At 49.4% G+C, this 24,290-nt stretch overlaps 1 protein-coding gene across 2 annotated transcripts in view; it reads right to left on the reverse strand.

Annotated features, from left to right (window-relative positions):
• Positions 1–350: 350 nt before the first annotated feature.
• Positions 351–24,290, reverse strand: part of NCS1 (neuronal calcium sensor 1) — a 61,449-nt gene continuing 37,509 nt past the window's right edge. Inside the window, exons 3-8 of one of the 2 annotated variants that reach the window (XM_081237773.1) lie at positions 23,920–24,058; positions 21,891–21,969; positions 20,291–20,379; positions 19,853–19,930; positions 16,127–16,244; positions 351–4,092 (exon numbers count right to left, since the gene is read on the reverse strand). In XM_081237773.1, the coding sequence (XP_081093899.1) occupies positions 16,146–16,244; positions 19,853–19,930; positions 20,291–20,379; positions 21,891–21,969; positions 23,920–24,058 (484 nt within the window). In that variant the 3' untranslated portion in view covers positions 351–4,092; positions 16,127–16,145. The remainder of the gene's footprint in view (positions 4,093–16,126; positions 16,245–19,852; positions 19,931–20,290; positions 20,380–21,890; positions 21,970–23,919; positions 24,059–24,290) is intronic. The other variant, XM_081237772.1, reaches the window with a different exon arrangement.

The raw sequence follows: 24,290 nt of genomic DNA on the forward strand, positions 1-24,290 counted from the left end.
CACCTCGGCCAAGGCTCTGATGATTCCGCTCATGGCTGCTCCCCACAATGGCCCTGTGACATGGGCTGAGCAGAGACTCACTCCCATCTGACGGATGGAGAAACTGAGTCCCAGTGAGAAGTGACTTGCCCGGAGTCCCGAAGGAAGCTGGTCACTGAGTCAGACTGGGAGCCTGTGGCCCTCCTTGGGGCCATGGGTCAAGGCAAAGACACATGGAAAACAGAAATGTACAGCCTGGGCAGGGGGCAGTCGGGGTGGAGGTGGAGGGGATTCTGCGTTTGTCCCAATCATGGGGAGCAGACAAAGCCTGAGAGGCCTAGATGCCAAGACAGAAGATGGGACCAGCTGTGTATTCAACAAAAGCCTTTTATTCATTCAAAAATCAACCATTGGGTTTATTCCGCAGATATTAAAAAAGGTCAGGGGGCAAGGCTTCCCATTACAGTGCCCTTATGCTGATTCACTTGCTATCTCTGGGGTAGACCTAGAAGAAGGGCGTCTGGGAGACATGCTGCCAATAAGGTGGGGCTGGAAGCCCAGGGCCTGGGTGAAATCATGGCGCGCCGCCCCCCTCGCCTCCCCATCTGCCGCCTCCCTCTCAAATCACCTATTTGTCTGGTCAGGTCCCCCAAATGCCTTTACTGACCATTGCCACGAGGGGGCGCTCGCGCGTTCCCCTCAATCCCTTAGAAGCTGAAACCACTGGGAACCGGGTAGCTTTCCACTAGGTGAGCAGTGGGGCTTTCCCCAGGGAGAGGCTGCATCTTCCCAAGGGACCCAGGAACCCCACACCCCAACCCCCTAGAGAAGAGACAGGGTCCCCGAAAGCCCAGATGCATCTGTCATCTAGGAAGTTGGCTGTCAACATGAAAAGCATTTCAGGGGAAGAGGAGGACACACATCTGCCTTGACGTTATTCTAAACGTTGCCTGGTTAAATACTGGAAACTCATGACGTTCTCCTAAGTACCATCGACGCAGAGTGGGGAGCGGATTCTATGAGGAAGAGGCCAGGGCTGCTGCAGACGGACTGCCCGAGACTGGCCCCTGCCCCTGGGCTGGGGAGCGAGGGCTAAGAGCCTGGCTTCTGGCTGGTCTGGAAGTCCCAGAGAGCAGCAGTTGATGGGGCTGGGCCTCGGGTGGGAAACGGTGCTGGGGAGAGAGGCCCAAGGGCTGCTCTGGGTTCCGAGGGTGCTGCAGCTAGAGGCCTGGTGAGAGGACGGGACAGAATTGTCCCTGCCCGCAACCTCGGGCAAAAATGGCCAGTGTCCAGCACCCTGCCAGGAAGAAGCGTGGCCCTTCCAGCAGCTCTGGACTGTCTCTGGGCAAGGATCCAAGGTGTGCCTGGGGCATGGGTCCACAGTACCGCCTGCTAAGGTCAAAAGCCACACGCGTAGCTCCAAACCAAAAGGCCTAACGGTGAGGAGGTGGGAGGAAAGCCTTGCACACACATCTCCCTAGACTCCTAGGAATCAATGTTTCAGCGGGCGGGACCCACATGCTTAACCTTGGATAATTCTTAGCCACAAGCCCTTTCCCGTGATGCTCCAGGACAGGCTGCACAAAAGCTCCTGCCCAGTGGATCAGAGAGGTAAATCGAGGCTTAGGTGCAGGCCAGAGAAATCATGTGACCTGGGGAAAGGCCCCGCTCTCCCCATCTCCAGCCCCAAGCCACCAAGTTCACCTGCTGCCCTAAGGTCCTAGGTCAGAGCCAGGCTGAGGAACTGCAGGATTTGGTGGTGAGTACTGGGCCTCCTAGGCCAGTGGCCTGAGCAGGAAGGTGACCGCAGGGGCCTCAAAGAGCCCAAGCTTCAAAGTCACCCGCGAAAATGGAACTACCGCTCCTATCCCCGCAGGATCTGGGGGGCTTCCAGTGGAGGGAGAGGGCAGCCAGAGGGCTGGCAAATGCAAGGAGGGAGAGACAGGGGCTGGCAAATGCAAGGAGGGAGAGACAGGGGCTGGCCAAGCGGTCCAGCCTGCAGGAGCAGTCACACAAGTCCCACGCTGGCAGAGCCGCTCTCTGGCGGGGCGTCTGCTGTGAGAGTTAAAGAGAAGGAGAAGCTCTGGCCTCCTGGGAAAGCGCAAAGTGGACGCCAAGGGCAATTTAAAGCGGGGGCCGAGGGTCAGCTCCTCCCCTCTGCTGGCCGGGATAAGTCAGGAGGTGATAGGCTGCTGACTTCGCAAAGAAGAAGCAAGGATTCTCGATTCTGGCCTGGCCGTAAACAGTCTGGGAGGCTGCTTCTCACCCAGAAGCCTTCCCTGGGTGAGGACTAGTTCTGGGCCTGAAAGATAGCTCAAGAGTCCAGGAGGGACCAGGAAGCTCTGCGGGGAGGGACAGGGTGTGTCATCCGAACGCACACACCACGAACAGTGGCTGCCGTGTCCCTGAAGACTGTGCTAAGAGACAAATAGTGACTCAGGCAGTCCCCGTGTCTGCTGGGGTCTGTAAACTTAGACCCAGACCGCAGAATCACCAACTGCAGGAAACCCAAGCTTAGAATTAGACAGCATCAGCACGAAGGCCTCCCGGCTCTGCAGCAGGGGGAGGTGGGGCCCACAGAGGGCGTGGGAGCCCACAATCACGGAGCAAGGGCCAGCCTCAGGATCCTGCCTTCTGGTCCAAGGTCATCTGACTTTCCTGGTGACAGTTGTGGGCCTGCCCTGTCTCAGTGGCAGGCAGAGCTAGAAGCTTCCTGTGAGCACATGTGGGCCACAGCCCAAGAAGCTACCTGAATGGGATTGCCTGCGGCCCTTCTCTCTCCCCCTCTCCCTTCTGGCCTTTCAGCTAAAAGAGGGAAAGATACTGTGGTCCGCTGGACGAGGCAGACAGGAAGGCAGGAAAGCCGGGTGAGCGGCTATTCTCAAAACCCACCAAGGAGGGAGACGCAGACTTTACACCTGCTCACTCCCTCCTCCTTCTCTCCTTAGGTTCTCGGCCCACCCCCGCCCCTTCCTGGCTCCCAGTCTCAGCACAAGCCTCACCATTCCCCATGGCACTGCGAACACCAAAGCAAGAACTGAGAAACCGGAAGATGTCCCCTGTTTGTCCTCAGAAAACAGGTTATGGACCCAGAGGAGGATACAGGACCGAGAGATGTGTGAACTGGGAGCAGAGAAAAGAGATCCAGGAGGGAGGCATTCAAGCTGGAGGCAACAGTGCATTAGCCATTTAAGAAGCCCACCTTTCCCCTCTCCAAACATCGAGCACAGTATCTGAAGAAAAAAAAAAAAAAAAAATTTTGGCTTCTTGGCCGCTGCAGGCCACCATCCTCCCAAGCGCCTGGGCAGGTGGGCGAGGGCGCGCACGTGTAAACGGTGGGCCCCGCATCCCTGGGAGCGTCAGACACACGAGGCAGAAGCAACGGTTACCCACCAATAAATAAAAGGTATCAATTATATATGTATATAAAAAAAACCCCTCACTTTCCCCACAAAAAGCACAATACTGTTATCACAAAAAAAATCATCAACATTGTAATGAATCATCCTAGCCGCGCAGGTGGTCTTGCTGCTCGAGGATGGGGCGCCAAATCACGATGGGCAGGCAGGCCCCCCCACGCCCCGACCCCCCGTGGCCGAGGCCGTGACTCCCGTGGCCTCTCCCACTGCCAAGGTCAAGGCAGGAGGCAGAGTTCTTTGACGTCCCCGAGGCCTTCTCCCCATCTGTCCGTCTGAATCTTCTAGGACAGAAGGTAGGTGTTTTTTTCTTTTTCAATGTCTGTTTGAAATAGAGAACGAAAGCACACACGCAGGAGAGCCAGGAGGGACCGCGAGGCCGCCTGCGAAGCAGCCAAGTCCTTGGTTTTGCAGAGGGCTGGAGCCTTTTCCCGTCCGTACTGTCGTTTTCTGGACAAGCAAAAGTTGGTGGCAATTGGAGCCGGTGGCTTCAGGCGGCGGGTGGGTGCGGGGCGGGTGGAGGAGAGCCGGGCCTCACGGTTCCAGGGCAGCCCGGCGGGGCGTGGATGCGGAGAAAGGCTGGGTGGACACATGAGGGTGGTGGTGTCGGGGCGGAGGTGGCCTCATGGCACGGGAGGAGGTGAGTGGTTCCCAGGCATCTGGAAGACACAGGCAGGCGGGGCGGGTTCAGAGCTGGCTGCCAGGGACACAGAGCAGGCTACAGTCAACTAGAGGGCCAGGTGGCATTATACGTCACAAGTCCTAAAAATGTGCATGCCCTCCGATCCACACATTTGGTGCTTAGTATTTATCCTTAAGAAATAAATGTTTATGGGGGGTGGGGGAGGGATGGACTGGGAGTTTGGGGTTAGTAGATGCAAATTATTACATATAGAATGGATAAACAACAAGGTCCTACTGTATAGCCCAGGGAACTATATTCAATGTCCTGGGATAAACCGTAATGGAAAAGAATATGAAAAAGAATGTATATAAAAAGAAATATGTATCTGAATCACTTTGCTGTACAGCAGAAATTAACATGACATTGTAAATCAACTATACTTCAGTAAAAAATAAGTTAAAAAGACAGAAATAAATGTTTATGACAGTATCATCTGTAATAGCAAAATTAAAAGGGAGGAAGCAACCTCAGTGTCCACTATCAGGGGACAGGTTGGATAAATAAGGACAGAGCCATAGGACAAAAAAGTTTGCAACCATCAAGAACAATGTGTGCAATGGCCAATAATCACATGAAAAGATGCTCAACAGAATTAGTCATCAGGGAAACACAAATCAAAACCACAATGAGGGGCTTCCCTGATGGCGCAGTGGTTCAGAGTCCGCCTGCCAATGCAGGGGACACGGGTTCGTGCCCCAGTCCGGGAAGATCCCACATGCCGCGGAGCCGCTGGGCCCGTGAGCCATGGCCGCTGAGCCTGCGCGTCCGGAGCCTGTGCTCCGCAACGGGAGAGGCCACAGCAGTGAGAGGCCTGCGTACCGCAAAAACAAACAAACAAACAAACAAACAAAAAACCACAATGAGACACCACTTCGCACCCACTAGGATAAAACCTGAAACCAACAAGTGTTGGTGAGGGTGTGAAGAAATTGGAACCCTCGAACATGGCTGGGAGGAATATAAAATGACACAGCTACTGTGGAAAAGTTTGGCAGTTCCTCAGAAAATTAAACATACTTACTATATGACCCAGCAATTGCACCCCAGGGATGTACTCTAAAAACTGGAAAATAGGTACTCAAATCCATGTACACCAATGTTCATAGCACCATAATTCACAACTGCCAAAAGGTGGAAATGACCCAGATGCCCATCAATGAATGAATGGATAAACAAATGTGATCTAACCACACAGTGGAATACTATTCAGCCATACAAACGAATGAAGTACTGGTACATGCCCCAACACAGATGAAACTTGACCACATGACGCTAAGTGAAAGAACCAGAGATAAAAGGTCACATAGGGTTTCCCTGGTGGCACAGTGGTTAAGAATCAGCCTGCCAATGCAGGGGACACGGGTTCAAGTCCTGGTCTGGGAAGATCCCACATGCCACGGAGCAAGTAAACCCGTGAGCCACAACTACTGAGCCTGCGCTCTAGAGCCCAAGAGCCACAACTACTGAAGCCCGCACGCCTAGAGCCTGTGCTCTGAAACAAGAGAAGCCACCGCAATGAGAAGCCCGTGCACCGCAACGAAGAGTAGCCCCTGCTCGCCGCAACTAGAGAAAGCCCACACGCAGCAACGAAGACCCAACGCAGCCAAAACTAAATAAATAAACAAATTAATTAATTAATTAATTAATTATTTTTTTAAAAAAAAAAAGGTCACATAGTAAATGATTCCATTTATATGAAACATCCAGAATAGAGACAGAAAGCAAAGTATGGTTGCCAGAGGCTCAGTGAGGGGTGGGGGTGGGGGAGAAACTGCTTAAGGGATATGGAGCTTTATCTTGGAATGAGGCAAAGGTTCTAGAATGTACTAAATGTCACTGAATTGTTCACTTGAGATAGTTAATTTTATGTTATGTGAATTTCACTTCAGTACATTTTTTTAAAAAGCAGCAGCCTGGGGGACAGTTATGTCTGTTACTGTCTGTGCCATCCAAAGATCCTTCCCATAACCTGCTCCACCCCTGTGTTTAAATCTCACGTCCCCACTCCCCACTGGACAGGTGTAGGTGTCTGATACAAAGGGGTCATTTTCCCAATTTGGGGAGATGACTTAAAAACATTACCTGGGCCAATCCGAATCTATGTGGAGGTGGCCCTGGGGGAGTAGGAAGGCCCTGCAGGACCAGAATTGGGGGGGCCATTATGGTGCAGGTGCCGAGGGAGAGAGAGTATGGAGCAACCACTCAGAGAAAGGCCAGAGCACCCAAGGGAGAGGCCTGGGTCCTCTCAGCCTTCCAGGTCCCCTGCCAGCCCCTGGAGGTTCAGCTGGGTCTCCAATCACATGCTTTGCCTTCCGCGGTGATCTGTGAACCCCTGTGACTTGCATTATTGTATCTGCTAGTTAAGGGAATCCCCTGGCGGTCCAGTGGTTAGGACTCCAAGCTCTCACTGCCAAGGCCTGGGGTTCGATCCATGGTTGGAGAACTAAAATCCCATAAGCTGTGCGGCGTGGCCCAAAAAAATGTAAAAAAAAGAAAAAAAGAAAGAACTGCAAACATGATGAAACTCACCCAATGCATTTAAATCCCTAAATTCACAGTTACACATATATTTTTTACAAACTTCATTGGTCACCTCTAAGGATTTTAGAAATCCAACTTGTTTTGAAAACTGATAAAGAATCAAGTACCCATCATGCCTTCCCTATGAAACCCAAGCCTCAGGGTCACCAACGAGTGGATGAGGGGAAGTTTCCCTTTGTAAAAGTAATCTAGCCAATGACGAAGAAGGAAAGACGACTTTAGGACGTCACCATTTCGCACCATGTAATGAATGAATGGACGGGGGTGGCGATCAGCAACAGCGGCTGATGTCACCGAGGTCATGTGCACCTGCCAGACACACACAACCCCGCTCATGAGGTGTTCTCGCCCAAAGTGGCCCAAACCCAATGCCAAGCCAGCCTGCAGATCTAACTGCCATTTCCAGGAAGAACAAGAAAGAGAAGAGCCTGTTAACAGCACCGTGGGGCACCGTACAGAACGCTCTTCTCAGCAAATAGCAAGAAGGAAAAGGGAGCGGGGGAAACGTAGAGATTAAAATAAGCGTAGACCTATCAACCACTTGCTATCTATGGACTTGATTCAGATTCCAATAAACAAAGTGAAAAAAATTGTGAGACAACAGGAAAGTGGAATGTAAGTGCTGATGAGAGCGTATTAAGGAATTATTGATTTTGGGGGTATTATGGATTCTTTTTTTAAAGAATAGTTATCTTTTAGAAATACATTTTGAAATATTTATGTATGAAATGATATGATGTCTTGAATTTGCTTCAAAACAACCCAGTGGGGCTTCCTTAGTGGCGCAGTAGTTGAGAGTCCGCCTGCCGATGCAGGGGACATGGGTTCGTGCCCCGGTCCGGGAGGATCCCACATGCCGCGGAGCGGCTGGGCCCGTGAGCCATGGCCGCTGAGCCTGCACGTCCGGAGCCTGTGCTCCGCAACGGGAGAGGCCACAACAGGGAGAGGCCCACGTACAGCAAAAATAATAATAATAATAATAATAATAATAATAAAACAAATAGGGCTTCCCTGGTGGTGCAGTAGTTGAGAGTCCGCCTGCCGATGCAGGGGACGCGGGTTTGTGCCCCGGTCTGGGAAGATCCCACATGCCACGGAGCGGCTGGGCCCGTGAGCCATGACCGCTGAGCCTGCGCGTCCGGAGCCTGTGCTCCACAACGGGAGAGGCCACAACAGTGAGAGGCCTGCGTACCGCAAAAACAAACAAACAAACAAAAACCAAAAAAACAAAAAACACAGCCAACAGCGTATGGTTATGAACTCGTTGTTGAGGAAATATATATACATATATATTCATAGAAAACTGTAAGACAAAAACAAATAGGGTAATTCAAAAAGAATCACACACTTAAAGAAATTAATTACACTGTACAACTTTTCCTTGGAGGGATACAGCAAGAACTTATGTTTGCACCATTTTTCCATGGCCTGGAGGAAATAAGCAGCTGTTATATGATAGTTGCCAATGAGGCCATTGGTGGTAAATCACAAAAGAGGGACTCTGAAAAATCAGACAACAGATCAGTATGCACTGTGGGACCCAGAGCTGCATACTGAACATTTTTAAGATTATAGAAATGACTGTCACAGTTCCTTTATAAATTGGTTTGATTATATGCTCCTATGTGACCTAGTTACTGAGTATTAAGTTTTTGTAAGTGTTCAATTCTTTCCGAATCATTCTGGACACAAAATGTTCACAGTGGTTATTTCTGGGTTATACATGAAGGGTTTTTTTCAATAAACTTTTTAATGGAGGTTTTCTTTTTAAACATATTTTCTAATGTCTCTTCAATGAAAAAGGATTTCTTGTGCAAAAACATAAGAATATTAGAAGCTTCAAAACAGGCTTCCTAAACAAAATATCAGCAAATCAAATCTGATGATACATAAAAGCATATCATGGGTGGCTTAGCATTCAAAAATCAATCGGTGTAAATCAGAATGGCTATCATCAAAAAATCCACAAACAGTAAATGCTGGAGAGGGTGTGAAGAGATGAGAACCCTCCTACACTGTTGGTGGGAATGTAACTTGGTGCAGCCACTATGGAGAACAGTACGAAGGTTCCTTTAAAAACTAAAAATAGAGCTATCATATGATCCTGCAATCCCATTCCTGAGCATATATCCAGAGAAAAAAACATGGTTCAAAAAGATCATGCACCCCAGTGTTCATTGCAGCTTTGTTTATGATAGCCAAGACATGGAAACAACCTAAATGTCCATTGACAGAGAATGGGTAAAGAAGATGTGGTACAAATATACAATGGAATATTACTCAGCCTTTAACAAGAATGAAATAGGCATAGGAGGGAGGCTGGAGAGATCAGGAGAGGCAGGTGGGAGGGGCCATCAGGAGGAGCGGGAGAGGAGCAGAGGGCGATTGCCCAGCCCACTCTGGCCGGGGAGCCTGCTGAGCTCCCAGGCCAGTCCCCTGCCCTCCAAGGCCCCCTCCAGGCCACGTGGGTCCTTGGGAGCATAGGAAGGAGGCCGGGGGGAGAATAGGAGAGGCACGTGGGAGGTGCCTTCCAGGAGGAGAGGGAGAGGAGCAGAGGGTGATTGCCCCACCCACTCAAGCCCAGGAAGCCTGCTGGGCTCCCAGGTGAGGTCCCCTGCACTCTGAAACCAGGGGTGGGGGGAACGCCTGGGCCCCTTCTGTTCCTTGAGCCTAAGTTCTACCCCCCTGCAGCCCCCAGGGCCTTTTCCAGATCCTGAGCATTGGCCCCACCCACCACCCAAACCTCGCCCTTGCTTAGGCCCCGCCCTCCACAGCTAAGGCCCTCCCCGGCCTTTTTTTGTTTGTTTTTCTTTTCCCTCCTCTTCTTTTTTACTATTGTGGTACTGATGCATCTTCCAGTTGTTGATTCATCCCTATTTTTATTTTCATATTCTTCCTAACATATCTGTTAGTTTCCTAGTCTAATTTTATTTTTTACTTTGTTATTGTTGTGGGGTTTTTTTTGCCACCCCAGGCAGCTTGCAGGACCTTGGTTCACAAGCCCAGGTCAGCTGAAGCTCCTGCGGTAGGAGCTCCAAGTCCGAACCACTAGACTAACAGAGAACCTCAGACCCCAGGGACTATTCATCGGAGTGAGGTCTCACGGAATTCCTCATCTCAGCACCAAGACCCAGCTCTACCCAATAGCCACAAACCCCAGTGTTAAAAGCCTCAGGCCAAACACCAGTAAGACAGGAACACAATCCCAGTCATTAAAAAAAAAAAAAAAAAAATGAGATGGCAAAAAAATATGTCATAGATGGAGGAGCAAGGTAAAAACCTACAAGACCAAATAAATGAAGAGGAAATAGGCAATCTACCTGAAAAAGAATTCAGAGTAATGGTAGCAAAGATGATCCAGAATCTCGGCAACAGAATGGAGGCACGGATTGAGAAAATACATGAAATTTTTAACAAAGATCTAGAAGAACTAAAGAACAAACAAACAGAGATGAACAACACAATAACTGAAATGAAAAATACACTAGAAGGAATCAATTACAGAATAACTGAGGCAGAAGAACGAATAAGTGAGCTGGAAGACAAAATGGTGGAAATAACTGCTGAGGAGCAGAATAAAGAAAAAAGAATGAAAAGAATGGAAGACAATCTCAGAGACCTCTGGGACAACACTAAATGCACCAACATTCGAATTATAGGGGTCCCAGAGGAAGAGAAAAAGAAAGGGACTGAGAAAATATTTGAAGAGATTATAGTCAAGAACTTCCCTAACATGGGAAAGAAAACAGTCACGCAAGTCCAGGAAGCACAGAGAGTCCCATACAGGATAAAACCTAGATAAAACACACCAAGACACATATTAATCAAACTAACAAAAATTAAATTCAAAGAAAAATTATTAAAAGCAGCAAGGGAAAAACAAAAAATAACATACAAGGGAATCCCCATAAGGTTAGCAGCTGATTTTTCAGGGGAAACTCTGCAGGCCAGAAGGGAGTGGCAGGATATACTTAAAGTGATGAAAGATAAAAACCTACAACCAAGATTACTCTACCCAGCAAGGATCTAATTCAGATTCAATGGAGAAGTCAAAAGCTTTTCAGACAAGAAAAAGCTAAGAGAATTCAGCACCACCAAACCAGCTTTACAACAAATGCTGAAGAAACTTCTCTAAGCGGGAAACACAAGAGAAGAAAAAGACCCACAAAAACAAACCCAAAACAATTAAGAAAATGGTAATAGGAACATACATATCGATCATAACCTTGAATGTAAATGGATTAAATGCTGTAACCAAAAGATATAGACTGGCTGAATGGATACAAAAACAAGACCCATATATATGCTGTCTATAAGAGACCCACTTCAGACTAGGAACACATACAGACTGAAAGTGAAGGGATGGAAAAAGATATGCCACACAAATGGAAATCAAACGAAAGCTGGAGGGGCTTCCCTGGTGGCGCACTGGTTAAGAATCCGCCTGCCAATGCAGGGGACACAGGTTCGAGCCCTGGGCCGGGAAAATCCCACATGCCGCGGAACAACTAAGCCCGTGCACCACAACTACTGAGCCTGCACTTTAGAGCCCACGAGCCACAACTACGGAAGCCAGCGAGCCATAACTACTGAAGCCCGTGTGCCTAGAGCCCGTGCTCCACAACAAGAGAAGCCACTGCAATGAGAAGCCCGCACACTACAACAAAGAGTAGCCCCCGCTCGCCGCAACTAGAGAAAGCCCACACACAGCTATGAAGACTCAACGCAGCAAAAAAAAAAAAAAAAAAAAAAAATTGATAAACGCTTAGCCAGACTCATCAAGAAAAAAAGAGAGAAGACGCAAATCAATAAAATTAGAAATGAAAAAGGAGAAATCACAACTGACACTGCAGAAATACAAAGGATTATAAGAGACTACTACAAACAACTATATGCCAATAAGATGGACAACCACGAAGAAATGGACAAATTCTTGGAAAGGTACAACTTTCCAACACTGAACCAGGAAGAATTAGAAAATATAAACAGACCTATTACAAGTAATGAAATTGAAACCGTAATTAAAAATCTTCCAACAAACAAAAGTCCAAGACCAGATGGCTTCACAGGTGAATTCTAGCAAACATTTAGAGAAGAGCTAACACCCATCCTTCTCAAACTTTTCCAAAAAATGGCAGAGGGGGAAACACTCCCAAATTCATTCTATGAAGCCACCATCACCCTGATACCAAAACCAGAAAAAGATATCATAAAAAAAGAAAATTATAGACCAATATCACTGATGAACCTAGATGCAAAATTCCTGAACAAAATACTAGCAAACAGAATCCAATAGCACATTAAAAGGATCATACACCATGATCAAGTGGGATTTATCCCAGGATGCAAGGATTCTTTAATATATGCAAATCAATCAATGTGATACACCGCATTAACAAATTAAGGAATAAAAACCATATGATCATCTCAATAGATGCAGAAAAAGCTTTTAACAAAATTCAACACCGATTTATGATAAAAACTCTCCAGAAAATGGGAATAGAGGGAACCTACCTCAACACAATAAAGGCCATATATGACAAACCCACAGCAAGCATCATACTCAATGGTGACAAATTGAAGGAGAAAAACAAATACAGTATGCTAACATATATATATGAAATCTAAAAAAAAAAAAAAAAAATGGTACTGATGAACCTAGTTTCAGGGCAGGAATAAAGAGGTAGACACAGAAAATGGACTTGAGGACATGGGATTGGAGGGGGAAGCTGGGGTGAAGTGAGGGTACCATCAACATATATACACTATGGAATGTAAAATAGTTGGCTGGTGGGAAGCAGCAGCATAGCACAGGGAGATCAGCTCGGTGCTTTGCGATGACCTAGAGGGGTGGGATAGGGAGGATGGGAAGGAGGCTCAAGAGGGAGGGGATATGGGGACATATGTATGCATATGGCTGATTCACTTTGGTGTACAACAGAAACTAACACAGTATTGTGAAGCAATTATACTCCAATAAAGATCTATTAAAAACTTTTTTTAAAAAATGGATAAGCAACAAGGACCTACTGTATAGCACAGGGAACTCTGCTCAATATTATGTAACAACCTAAATGGGAAAAGTAATATGAAAAAGAATAGAAAAAAAAAGGTAGTGTATTTAAGTGGACAGGAATCCACGGATGATCCATAAAATGTATTCACACACAAAATCAATCAGTGTAATTCATCATATTGACAACAAAAAAGAGAGAAAAGTCATATGAGCATCTTGATAAACGCAGAAAATTTTGATAAAGTTCAATACCACTCATGATTTTTTTAAAAAAACAAATAACTCCTACCAAACTAGAAAAGAAGGAAACTTTCTAAATCTGCTAAAATCTATCTACAAAGGACCTATAACAAGCATCGTAACTAATGGTGAATTATTGAAAGCTTTCTCTCAAGAATGAGACAAGAATGTTCACCATCACTACTTCTATGTGACTGGAGGGCCCAACCAGTGCAAGGAAGCAGGAAAAAGGAACAAAAGGCAGAGGGATAGGAAAGGAAGAACTAGAATGTAGACAATCCAAAAGAATCTAAGGCAGACTCCTAGATTTAATAAATGAAGTTAGCAGGACCATGGGTATATGATCAATAAACAAAAATCAACTGAATTTCTATGAATCAGAAACAAACAGAAAATACAATTTTAAAATTACTGTTTAAAACACCATCAAAAACATCAAATACTTAGGAATAAATCTACTAAAAGATGTGAAAGACCTTTTAGCTAAAAACAGCAAAATGTTATAGAGAAAAAAATTTAAAGACCTAAACACAGAGAGAGATATACCATCTTCATGGATTGGAAGACTCAACATTAAAAAGATGCCCGCGTACCGCAAAAAAAAATAAAAAATAAAATAAATAAAAATAAAAAGATGCCAATTCTCCCCCAAATTGAACAGTAGACTCAACTCAATCCCATTCAAAATCCCAGCGTGTGTGTGTGTAGATATTTATAAGTTGATTCTAAAATTTGTATAGAAATAGCATAAAGTAGCCAGGGCATTCTTAAAAAAAGAAGTGATGGGATCTTGCTTCTCAAGATCAAGTTATAGGGCTTCCCTGGTGGCGCAGTGGTTGAGAGTCCGCCTGCCGATGCAGGGGACACGGGTTCGTGCCCCGATCCGGGAAGACCCACATGCCGCGGAGCGGCTGGGCCCGTGAGCCATGGCCGCTGAGCCTGCACGTCCGGAGCCTGTGCTCCGCAACGGGAGAGGCCACAACAGTGAGAGGCCCGCGTACCGCAAAAAAAAAAATAAAATAAAATAAAAAAAAAATAAAAAAATAAAAAGATGCCAATTCTCCCCCAAATTGAACAGTAGACTCAACTCAATCCCATTCAAAATCCCAGCGTGTGTGTGTGTAGATATTTATAAGTTGATTCTAAAATTTGTATAGAAATAGCATAAAGTAGCCAAGGCATTCTTAAAAAAGAAGTGATGGGATCTTGCTTCTCAAGATCAAGTTATAGGGCTTCCCTGGTGGCGCAGTGGTTAAGAATCCGCCTGCCAATGCAGGGGACACGGGTTCGAGCCCTGGTCTGGGAAGATCCCACATGCCTCAGAGCAACTAAGCCCATGTGCCACAACTACTGAGCCTGCCACAACTACTGAAGCCCGTGTGGCTAGAGCCCGAGCTCCGCAACAAGAGAAGCCACTGCAATGAGAAGCCCGTGCAGCAGAACAAAGAACAGCCCCCACTTGCCACAACTAGAGAAAGCCTGTACACAGCAACAAAGACCCAACGCAGCCAAAATAGATAAATAAATTTATTAAAAAAAAAAAAAAAAAGATCAAGTTATAAAAAGACTGTGCTTTCATCTTGGGTTCTCCCTCTCCCTCCCTCCCAGACAGCTTACCCTGCGGGAAGCCAGCCACCATGTTGTTAGGCAGCCCTGTGCAGAGGGCCACATGGTGAGGCCGCCAAACCAAATGAGTGAGCTTAGAAGTGGGTCACCCCTGGCCAAGCCTTCAGATGAGACCGCAGTCCTGGCCAACAGCTGATGATCATCCCAGTTTACCTAATACAGAGGGGTTTCCCAGGACATGGGACTTTCAGCACTAAATCTGGGACAGTCCCAGGCAAACTGGGATGGTTGGCCACCCTCCTGACAGCTTGGCTGCATCCTCATGAGAGACCTTGAGCCAAAGGCACCCAACAAAGCTGTACCCAAATTCCTGATGTTTGTTCTTTTCAGCTGCTGTTTTGCGGCACTGCAGTGTGCAGCAACAGATAACTAAGACAGCACTGCACAAAAGGTGATGGTAACATGGAGGATGCACATATGACAAGGTGCCCAACTTCAGTGCTCATCAGTGAGATGCAAATTAAGATTACAACAAGCTATCGTGACACGCCCACCAAAACGGCTAAAATTTTAAAAGACAGAGAACACCCAGTGCTGGCAAGGAAGTGGGGCAATGGGAGCTCTCATACACCGCAAGTGGGAGTAGGAGATGGTACACCCATGTTGGAAGACTTCTGGAAGTATCTACTAAAGCTAAATATACACACATTCTATGTCCCAGCAATTCTACTTTTAGATCTATATCAACAGGATGCATCATCCATCCACCAGGAGACACATACAAGAGTGTTTGTAAAACAATGGTCATGAAGAACCTAGGGGTAAGACGGGAAAAAAGACACAGACCTACTAGAGAATGGACTTGAGGATATGGGGAGAGGGAAGGTAAGCTGTGACAAAGCAAGAGAGTGGCATGGACATATGTACACTACCAAACGTAAAGTAGATAGCTAGTGGGAAGCAGCCGCATAGCACAGGGAGGTCAGCTCGGTGCTTTGTGACCACCTAGAGGGGTGGGATAGGGAGAATGGGAGGGAGGGAGACACAAGAGGGAAGAGATATGGGGACATATGTATATGTATAGCTGATTCACTTTGTTATAAAGCAGAAACTAACACACCATTGTGAAGCAATTATACTCTAATAAAGATGTAAAAAAAAAAAAAGAGAGAGCCAGTAAAAAAAAAAAAAAGAGTGTTTGTAGCTGGACAGGACCATGGGGGTCAGTTCTCTGCCAGCAACAGAGGTCTCTGTGGGCTATCATCCTATGCTTAACGGAAATCCAACGGGGCAAAAAAAGAAACCACGCTGGAGCTATTGATCAAGAGAGTGGAAGCTGAGGTCTTCAGCCACCCCAACGGAGAAAAGATGAGAAACTCCTGTTCTCCCAGGCCCCTGGCCCTGGCTGAGAACTGGGATTTTCAAAGTGCTTTCACCCCAGGGAAACTTCTATTCAAGTAAACGCTCAGGCTGAATCTGGGTATATAAAAATGACAAAAATAGAGGAGCCCTGGCTGATGTGAAGGCCCTGCCTCCTAGGCCTCCCCTACTAGCTATGCGCCAACTGGGCAGACCCCGATTCCCCTCCGGGAAACTCAGGTACTTATCTGCCAACCCCAAGTGTCCTGAGGCTAGGTCTGCCCCCTTTCCCCCACCCCAGGCCCCAAGTCTCCCTCCACTCACCTCAGCTCTGGGCCTTGGACTATACCAGCCCATCGTAGAGGGACAGCGCCTGCACGATGGACGGGTCCGCCTTGGATCCTTCCTGGAACTCCTGCAGCGTCAGCTTCCCGTCGGCATTCTGCAAACAGAGAGAAGAGGGTTAAGGCGAGGGGACAACCAACCTCCCAGGACAGGGGCCTCTGCCCTGGGCCCTGGACATTCCATCCCCAAGCCCAGCCCAGGGCTGCTTCCAAAAGAGCTTCCACAGTTAAGTCAGGAGGGAGGCAAGGCAGCTCATTAGGTGGGAGGGGTCAGGCATAGACAGAGGCGGGCACTTCCTGGCTGGGTGACCTTGGGCACACGACCCACCTCTCTGAGCCCTTGTTTCCTCATCTGGAGACTGGAGAGAATTGAACGGCTTCTTCAGGGCACTGAGGTGAGCACTCCTTGAGCTCAAGCTGTGTAAAGCGTTCGGCGGACTGGAAGCACCTGATAACTCCGCAGTTATCATCCTCACTGCTGTTCATCCCACACAGGGGGTTAATCCCACAGGGCCGAGAACCTGATGCATTTCTCCAGGGTCACCCTTGGAAGGGCATTTAAGCCATCCCCCGGGAGACCTACAAGGAGGCTGGACGGAGCCCACGTCAAGGGGCTTTAGTGGGTCTCTTGCAGAAAGAAATGGTTTGGGCCAGAATCCCTTCCCCTGGAGCATCTTGCAAGGAAACCCGTGAGAGAAAAAGAGAAAGGCCTTGGAACCCACCCACAGCCTGCACCCAGAGAGACCGTGACGAGGTTTCCACAAGCTCCGCAGGCAGACCTTGAGGGTCGTCTACCTGGGGCCCCGCTCATGCTATGCGTGCGCTTGGTCTCATGGGGTCCTCACAGCCGCTCTAAGAAGAGGGGCTGCTCTGCTTTCTCTGGTTCCTTTAGGTGTAAGTTTAGATGGGTTATCTGAGATTTTTCTTGTTTCTTGAGGTAGGATTATATTGCTATAAACGTCCCTCTTAGAAGTGCTTTTGCTGCATCCCATAGGTTTTGGGTCGTCGTGTTTTCATTGTCATTTGTCTCTAGGTATTATTTTATTCCCTCGTTGATTTCTTCAGGGATCTCTTGGTTATTTAGCAGCGTACTTACTGTTTAGCCAAAGAGGGGCTGCTCTTATCACCGTTTCACCGGTGAGGATGCCGAGGCTCAGTCACCTATCCAGGGCCCTCTCTGGCTGCTAACTGGGGAAGCCAGATTTACACCCAGTCTGACTACAGCGTGGACTTTGCTTCCCCAAATAAGGGATGTCTGGATTGGGGGTGGGGGGGATTTAACACCTTGGTGGTAAATAACATTGAACCACCCTGCGAGAGGTTAGTGTTCTCTGCCGCACTCTATGGACGCATCTTCTGATTATTATCGGCAGCCCAGCGTGGTCTGAGCCTCTGTGTCTTTACTGCTTCTCTGACATGTGATCTCACTTTTTTTTTTTTTAACATCTTTATTGGAGCATAATTGCTTTACAATGGTGCGTTAGTTTCCGCTTTATAACAAAGTGAATCAGCTATACATATACATATGTTCCCGTATCTCTTCCCTCTTGCGTCTCCCTCCCTCCGAACCCTCCCTATCCCCCCCGCCAGGTGGTCACAAAGCACCAAGCTGATCTCCCTGTGTTATGCAGCTGCTTCCCACTAGCTATCTATTTTACGTTTGGTAGTGTATATATGTCCATGCCACTCTCTCCCTTTGTCACAGCTTACCCTTCCCCCTCCCCATATCCTCAAGTCCATTCTCTACTAGGTCTGTGTCTTTATTCCTGTCTTACCCCTAGGTTCTTCATGACATTTTTTTTTCTCACTTTTTAAATTAAGGAAGTAAGGCCTCAGGCTCAAAGCTTTCAGGGCAGGCACCTGTACCTAGCCAGAATGTGATAATAAGCCCAAGGTCACTGTTCAGTTGAATTCTTTTATTGAAGGCAAGCAATAGTGTGTTTCCTTACCATCTTGATATCAAATTCCAGTTTAAAACAAAGTTATTTCCAGTTTAAAAAAAAGTTTGGTATAAAGAAGGGTTTCTTTTTTTTTTTTTTTTTTTTTGCGGTACGCGGGCCTCTCACTGTTGTAGCCTCTCCCGTTGCGGAGCACAGGCTCCGGACGTGCAGGCTCAGCGGCCATGGCTCACCGGCCCAGCCGCTCCGCGGCATGCGGGATCTTCCCGGACCGGGGCATGAACCCGTGTCCCCTGCATCAGCAGGCGGACTCTCAACCACTGCACCACCAGAGAAGCCCTAAAAAAGGGTTTCTTAACCTGAGGTCTGAGGACAGAATTCAGCAGCCCTCTGAACTAAAATGGGAAAAAATGAGGTCTTTCTTTTCACTAACTTATAACTGAAATTTAGCTCTTCCTTCCATAATGAATCTAGGTAACGATCTCCCACAGAAACAGCAGTACCTGTGTCAACTGTGGGGATCGAGGCATTTTTATAACACTCCACGGTTGCTGTAGGCATCACCTGTACATATCATTGGTTCGAAATTGTGGGGTGGTTAAACCACTGTATCTCATCATCCGATGTGTTCACAAAGAAGCTCATATACCACATCACAAATTCTTTTAAAAAAATTTTGATAGCTGCATTCCAAAATAGCTTCCTTCTTAATCCTGTGGATTTTATCTGATGCACTTAAAACCATTACTCTGAGAAGTCCACAGACAACTTCTCCAGAATGCCCAAATTTCTTGTCCATGGCAAAAAATTTAAAAGATTAAGAATCTTGGGACTTCCCTGGTGGCGCAGTGGTTAAGAATCCGCCTGCCAGGGCTTCCCTGGTGGCGCAGTGGTTGAGAGTCCGCCTGCCGACGCAGGGGACGCGGGTTCGTGCCCCGGTCCAGGAAGATCCCACATGCCACGGAGCGGCTGGGCCTGTGAGCCATGACTGCTGAGCCTGCGCGTCCGGAGCCTGTGCTCCACAACGGGAGAGGCCACAACAGTGAGAGGCCCGCGTACCACAAAAAAAAAAAAAAAATCCGCCTTCCAATGCAGGGAACATGGGTTTGATCCCTGGTCTGGGAAGATCCCACATGTCACAGAGCAACTAAGCCCGTGAGCCACAACGACTGAGCCTGCGCTCTAGAGCTCATGAGCCACAACTACTGAGCCCACGTGCCACAACTACTGAAGCTCACGCGCCTAGAGCCCATGCTCTGCAACAAGAGAAGCCACTGCAATGAGAAGCCCGCACACCGCAACGAAGAGCAGCCCCCGCTCTCGCCACAACTAGAGAAAAGCCCGCGTGCAGCAACGAAGACCCAACGCAGCCAAAAATAGATTAATTAATTAATTAATTAATTTAAAAAAATAAATAAAGAATCTTAGTTGATCAAAGAGAAATTGTTGGACAAATTTACTTAAAACCCTGGATGTGGGGCTTCCCTGGTGGCGCAGTGGTTGAGAGTCCGCCTGCCGATGCAGGGGACACGGGTTCGTGCCCCGGTCCGGGAAGATCCCACATGCCGCGGAGCGGCTGGGCCCGTGAGCCATGGCCGCTGAGCCTGCGTGTCTGGAGCCTGTGCTCCACAATGGGAGAGGCCACAGCAGTGAGAGGCCCGCGTACCACAAAAAAAAAAAAAAAACAAAAACCTGGATGTCTGAAGGGGACAGCTGCCAACCGGACCAGTGGACATCACACCAGGTGTGCTGCCTGCCTCGAGCCAGGCCCCTAGGTGGTCAGTGGCGCCTACGGGGAGGGGTCTCACCTTGTCCATCATGGCGAAGATTCGGTCCACCCGCTTCTCGGGGGTGTTCTCCTCCTCGGGGAGTTCCACAGTGTTCCCCTGCCAGGGACAGACAAGGTGGGGGCTGGCTCCTGGCACTCTGGGCATTGGGCCCTTTTCCCAAAAATATGCTCCCCAGACCTGGGCGGGTTCCAGATGAAGACCCCCTCTGCCTCCCACTCCCCGCAACGTCCCCCGCCATCTGTAATTCTGCTCCAGAACCTCGCACCCACCCTAGCCCCCATCTGCCACCCCAGCTGCAGATGTGCTGAGTGGCCCCAGGCAGTGACCCTTACCTGGCCAACGCTTGCCCCGGTCAGGAGAGCAGTCCCACGGGGGTGCTTCCTCTGGGACAGGCCCAGTCACTGAATTCGATGCCCCTACTACCTCCCCCTACCCCATAGGACCCGGGCCTCTCACCACCATCTGGTAAATGGCGTCCACTATATCCAGCATCTCGTTCCTGGTGATGTAGCCGTCGTTATCCAAGTCGTACAGCTTGAAGGCCCCTACGGTGAACCAGCCAGGGCAGAGTGACCCCCGGCCCGGGGAAGGGGTGCTGCTGCCCCCCACCACTGCACCACAGCCCCATTACTCATCCAATCAATGAATATTTACATCAAAACAGACGTGACACGCGCACGCGCACGCACGACAGGAACACATGCGCCGTTTCAACTAGGGTTATTTAAAAAAAACCTAAATATAAAAAGGAGGGGGGGGCTTCCCTGGTGGCGCAGTGGTTAAGAATCCGCCTGCCAGGGCTTCCCTGGTGGCGCAGTGGTTGAGAGTCCGCCTGCCGACGCAGGGGACGCGGGTTCGTGCCCCGGTCCAGGAAGATCCCACATGCCGCGGAGCGGCTGGGCCCGTGAGCCATGGCCGCTGAGCCTGCGCGTCCGGAACCTGTGCTCCGCAACGGGAGAGGCCACGGCGGTGAGGGGCCCGCGTACCGCATTAAAAAAAAAAAAAAAGGAGGGGGCACTGGCTCTGCGAGAGCTGAGGCTGGAGCTGGAGCTGAGGGAGGGAGGGGACCCCAGGAGGAGCCCTAAAGGCCCCCCTCTCCTTCCCCATGCCCGGGCCTCTGCCTCCTTTCAGCCCACTTCCTTTCCACAATTACACTGTATCCTGCTGGGATCAACTTAGAAAATAAAATAATATGCCTGGGGAGAAGGTGAGGAGCTTCTGCATAAATAAAATCCTCTTTTATTTCTAAAAAGAGAAAGAAAAAGAAACTGCCGCGTTTTCTTGGTGCCGACGCAGAGCAGTGAAAGTGTCTCAGTGGGAAGTGAGTTCTGGCCCAGCTGTTTTCATCTTCTCTCCAGATTCCCTCTCGCAGCAGCACGAGCCTGCACACTCTCCCCTCTGAATCCTTCTCTCATCCCTCCTCAGGGCCTCGCACATGCTGCTCCCCTGCCTGGAACCCTCTTCCCTCCTTCCTCCCTGGCACCTTCACCCTTCCCAGCTCAGCTCCCAAATCATAACGGGGTCAGTTCCTCTCCTGTCGGTTCCCACTTCCCTCTTCCTGCCTCGGCTGCAGTTTTCTGGGATCTTTTGGATAAGGTCCCTGAGCTAGACTGACAGCCGCGAGGGCAGGTGCCCGTCTATCTGATGCACCCGTGGGTCCTGGCCTCTGCTCAGCACTGACACGTGGCCGTGTTTGGTCAACATCTGTTGGGTGAACCAGTAAATAAGTGAATGAATGAGATCAGTTATCAAAACAGCCTCCTAAGTAGTGGATCCAACCCTGGAACCGGGTCTTTTAACTCCACGCTGTCCTGCCCGAGGTCCCATGTCTGCACCTGCTCGGATGCCCCTTTGCTCCCGCCCCATCTGTCCACACATCTAAGGAAGACACGTTCCTCCCGCCTGGCCTCCTCCAAGAAACTGCCTCTGACCTGGAAGGGCAGGACATCTGTGCCACTCTCAGCCCCAGACAGATGACCTGGCCCAGGTAGTTGGCCTCCCCCCGGCCTGGGACCGCCCAGTGGCCACCCCATAGAGCCCAGGGGGCAGGACTTACACCGTAGCTTCTCATCCAGGGTTCCCCTCGAGGTCACCGACAGAGCCTGGATGAACTCAGAGAACTCAATCCGCCCGTCCTGCAGGAGAGAGGGGAGTGTGGGTGGGCCTCAGTTAGCGCTGAGTCACCTGGTCAGGCTGCACCTTGGGCAGGTGGTGATGGGCGGCAGCAGGTACCAGACACCCAAGTGGAGAGTGCGGGAGTGACGGGATGAGGGTCAGGAGAAGGAAGGGGAGGGGGAGGGGGTAGGATTAGAAATGGGAAAAGAGGACTTCCCTGGCGGTCCAGTGGTTAGGACTCTGCGCTCCCAATGCAGGGGGCACGGGTTTGATCCCTGGTTGAGGAACAAAGATCTCACGTGCTGCATGGTGTGGCCAAAAAAAAAAAAAAGAGGGAAAAGCCAGGCAGGAGGGACAGGGAAAAGGGTGAGGCCAAAGGGAGAGCCTGACACTCCACGTCTGGTGGGAGGAAGAGGGACCACCAGCACACATGACCCTCTGGGCAGGAGTCACCCAGAAACCCCTTTCTCCTCGGCCTTGAACCACAGGCTCAGAGGCTTTAGAAAAAGGTGGGGCTCTGGACTGTTCAATCCTATTTATTTTGCAAATAAGGAAACTGAGGTCTGGAGAGGCCAGAGCTCTTCCCAGGGCCAGGCAGTGTGATCGTCAGCTGAGACCACCTGCGAAGAAAGTCAGGGCGTGACACAGCAGAAAAAATCCGAGTGCCCTACAGCATGGAGCATGGAAACAAGTTACAGTACGTCCACCTTGAATACAAGTGAGCCAGGAAATATGCCAGCGTGGCACAGAGTCTGGAGGACTGCAGATGCCCCAATGGTGGATATGCCAACTGTCAGGGTGGCCGTCACCAGGAAGGGACACGCTGCAACACGGATAAGCCTTGAAAACACGATGCTCAGTGAGAGAAGCCGGGCACAAAAGTTCCCATATTATATGATTCTCAGTTTCCTCATCTGCAAAACGGGGGCAATTAAAAGGCATCCCTAGGGGCTTCCCTGGTGGCGCAGTGGTTGGGAGTCCGCCTGCCGATGCAGGGGACACGGGTTCGTGCCCCGGTCCGGGAGGATCCCGCATACCGCGGAGCGGCTGGGCCCGTGAGCCATGGCCGCTGGGCCTGCGCGTCCGGAGCCTGTGCTCCGCAATGGGAGAGGCCACAGCAGTGAGAGGCCCGCGTACCACAAAAAAAAAAAAAAAAAAAAAAAAAAAAAGGCATCCCTACAGGTAGTTGGTTGTAAGGTCTCACTGAAAATAATCCACAGAGCAACTAAGCCCGTGCACCACAACTACTGAGCCTGCACTCTAGAGCCCACGAGCCACAGCTACCGAGCCCGCGTGCTGCAATTACTGAGCCCATGCACCTAGAGCCCATGCTGCGCAATAAGAGAAGCCACTGCAGGGAGAAGCCTGCACACCGCAACGAAGAGTAGCCCCCGCTCGCCGCAACTAGAGAAAGCCCGTGTGCAGCAACGAAGCCCCGATGCAGCCAAGAATAAAATTAATTAATTAATTTTTAAAAAATCTACATAAAGAGCATAGTACATAGTAAATGTTCAGTAAATGTCAGTTATGATTATAAATCCTGTTATTATCCCTGGAGGCGTTTGCATTTTGTGCTTGTAAGAAAAGGGTCAAGGTATACATATGTGTGCATGTGTGTATACATGTATGTCTGTGTGCATGGTATGTATGTGCATACACGGATCTCTGTGGGTTCCTTGTGCATGTGTGAGCTCCTGCAATGTATATACGTGCATGCATTTGTGTACAATGAGTGCATGTATGTTTGTGTGTGCATGCATGCGTTTGTGTGCATCTGTGTATAAGCACGTGTGGGTGTGCACACATGTGCGTGCGTTTGTGTGTATATGTGTATGTGTGAGTGCACACGTCTGTGTGTTCCTTCTCTGGAATGGAACATCAGCAGGACAGCGTGGGTGTGGAGCCGCGCAGGCTGCCGCAGGAGGGAGGGGACTCTGGGCTGGCACAGGCCCTGTCAATTCTCAGCTCACCTTGTTTTCATCAAAGACGTTGAAAACAAACGTGGCGAACTTGGTGGGGTCTCCAAACGGGAAGAACTGCTTGTAGATCTTCTGGAAGCCCGCTGCGTCCAGCTGCCCGCTGGGGCAGTCCTTGATGAAGCCTTTGTACCTGGAGGTAGAGACCAGGTGAGAGAGGGTAAAGGAGACTCCAGCATCACCCACCTGCTGGGAGCTCCTGCCCAGCGCCCTGGAAGCCTGTGAGTCCCTGTCCAGGGAGACAGTGCCACACGGGGTCGTCAGCACAGACCTGGACTCCACAGGCATGGGCTCATCCCACCTCTGCCTCTCGCTACCTGTGTGACCTGGGACAGGTGGCCACACCTCTCTTAGCCTCATCTGTC

This window comes from Mesoplodon bidens (assembly GCF_964165515.1).
Source record: "Mesoplodon bidens genome assembly, chromosome: 6".
NCBI lineage: Eukaryota > Metazoa > Chordata > Mammalia > Artiodactyla > Ziphiidae > Mesoplodon > Mesoplodon bidens.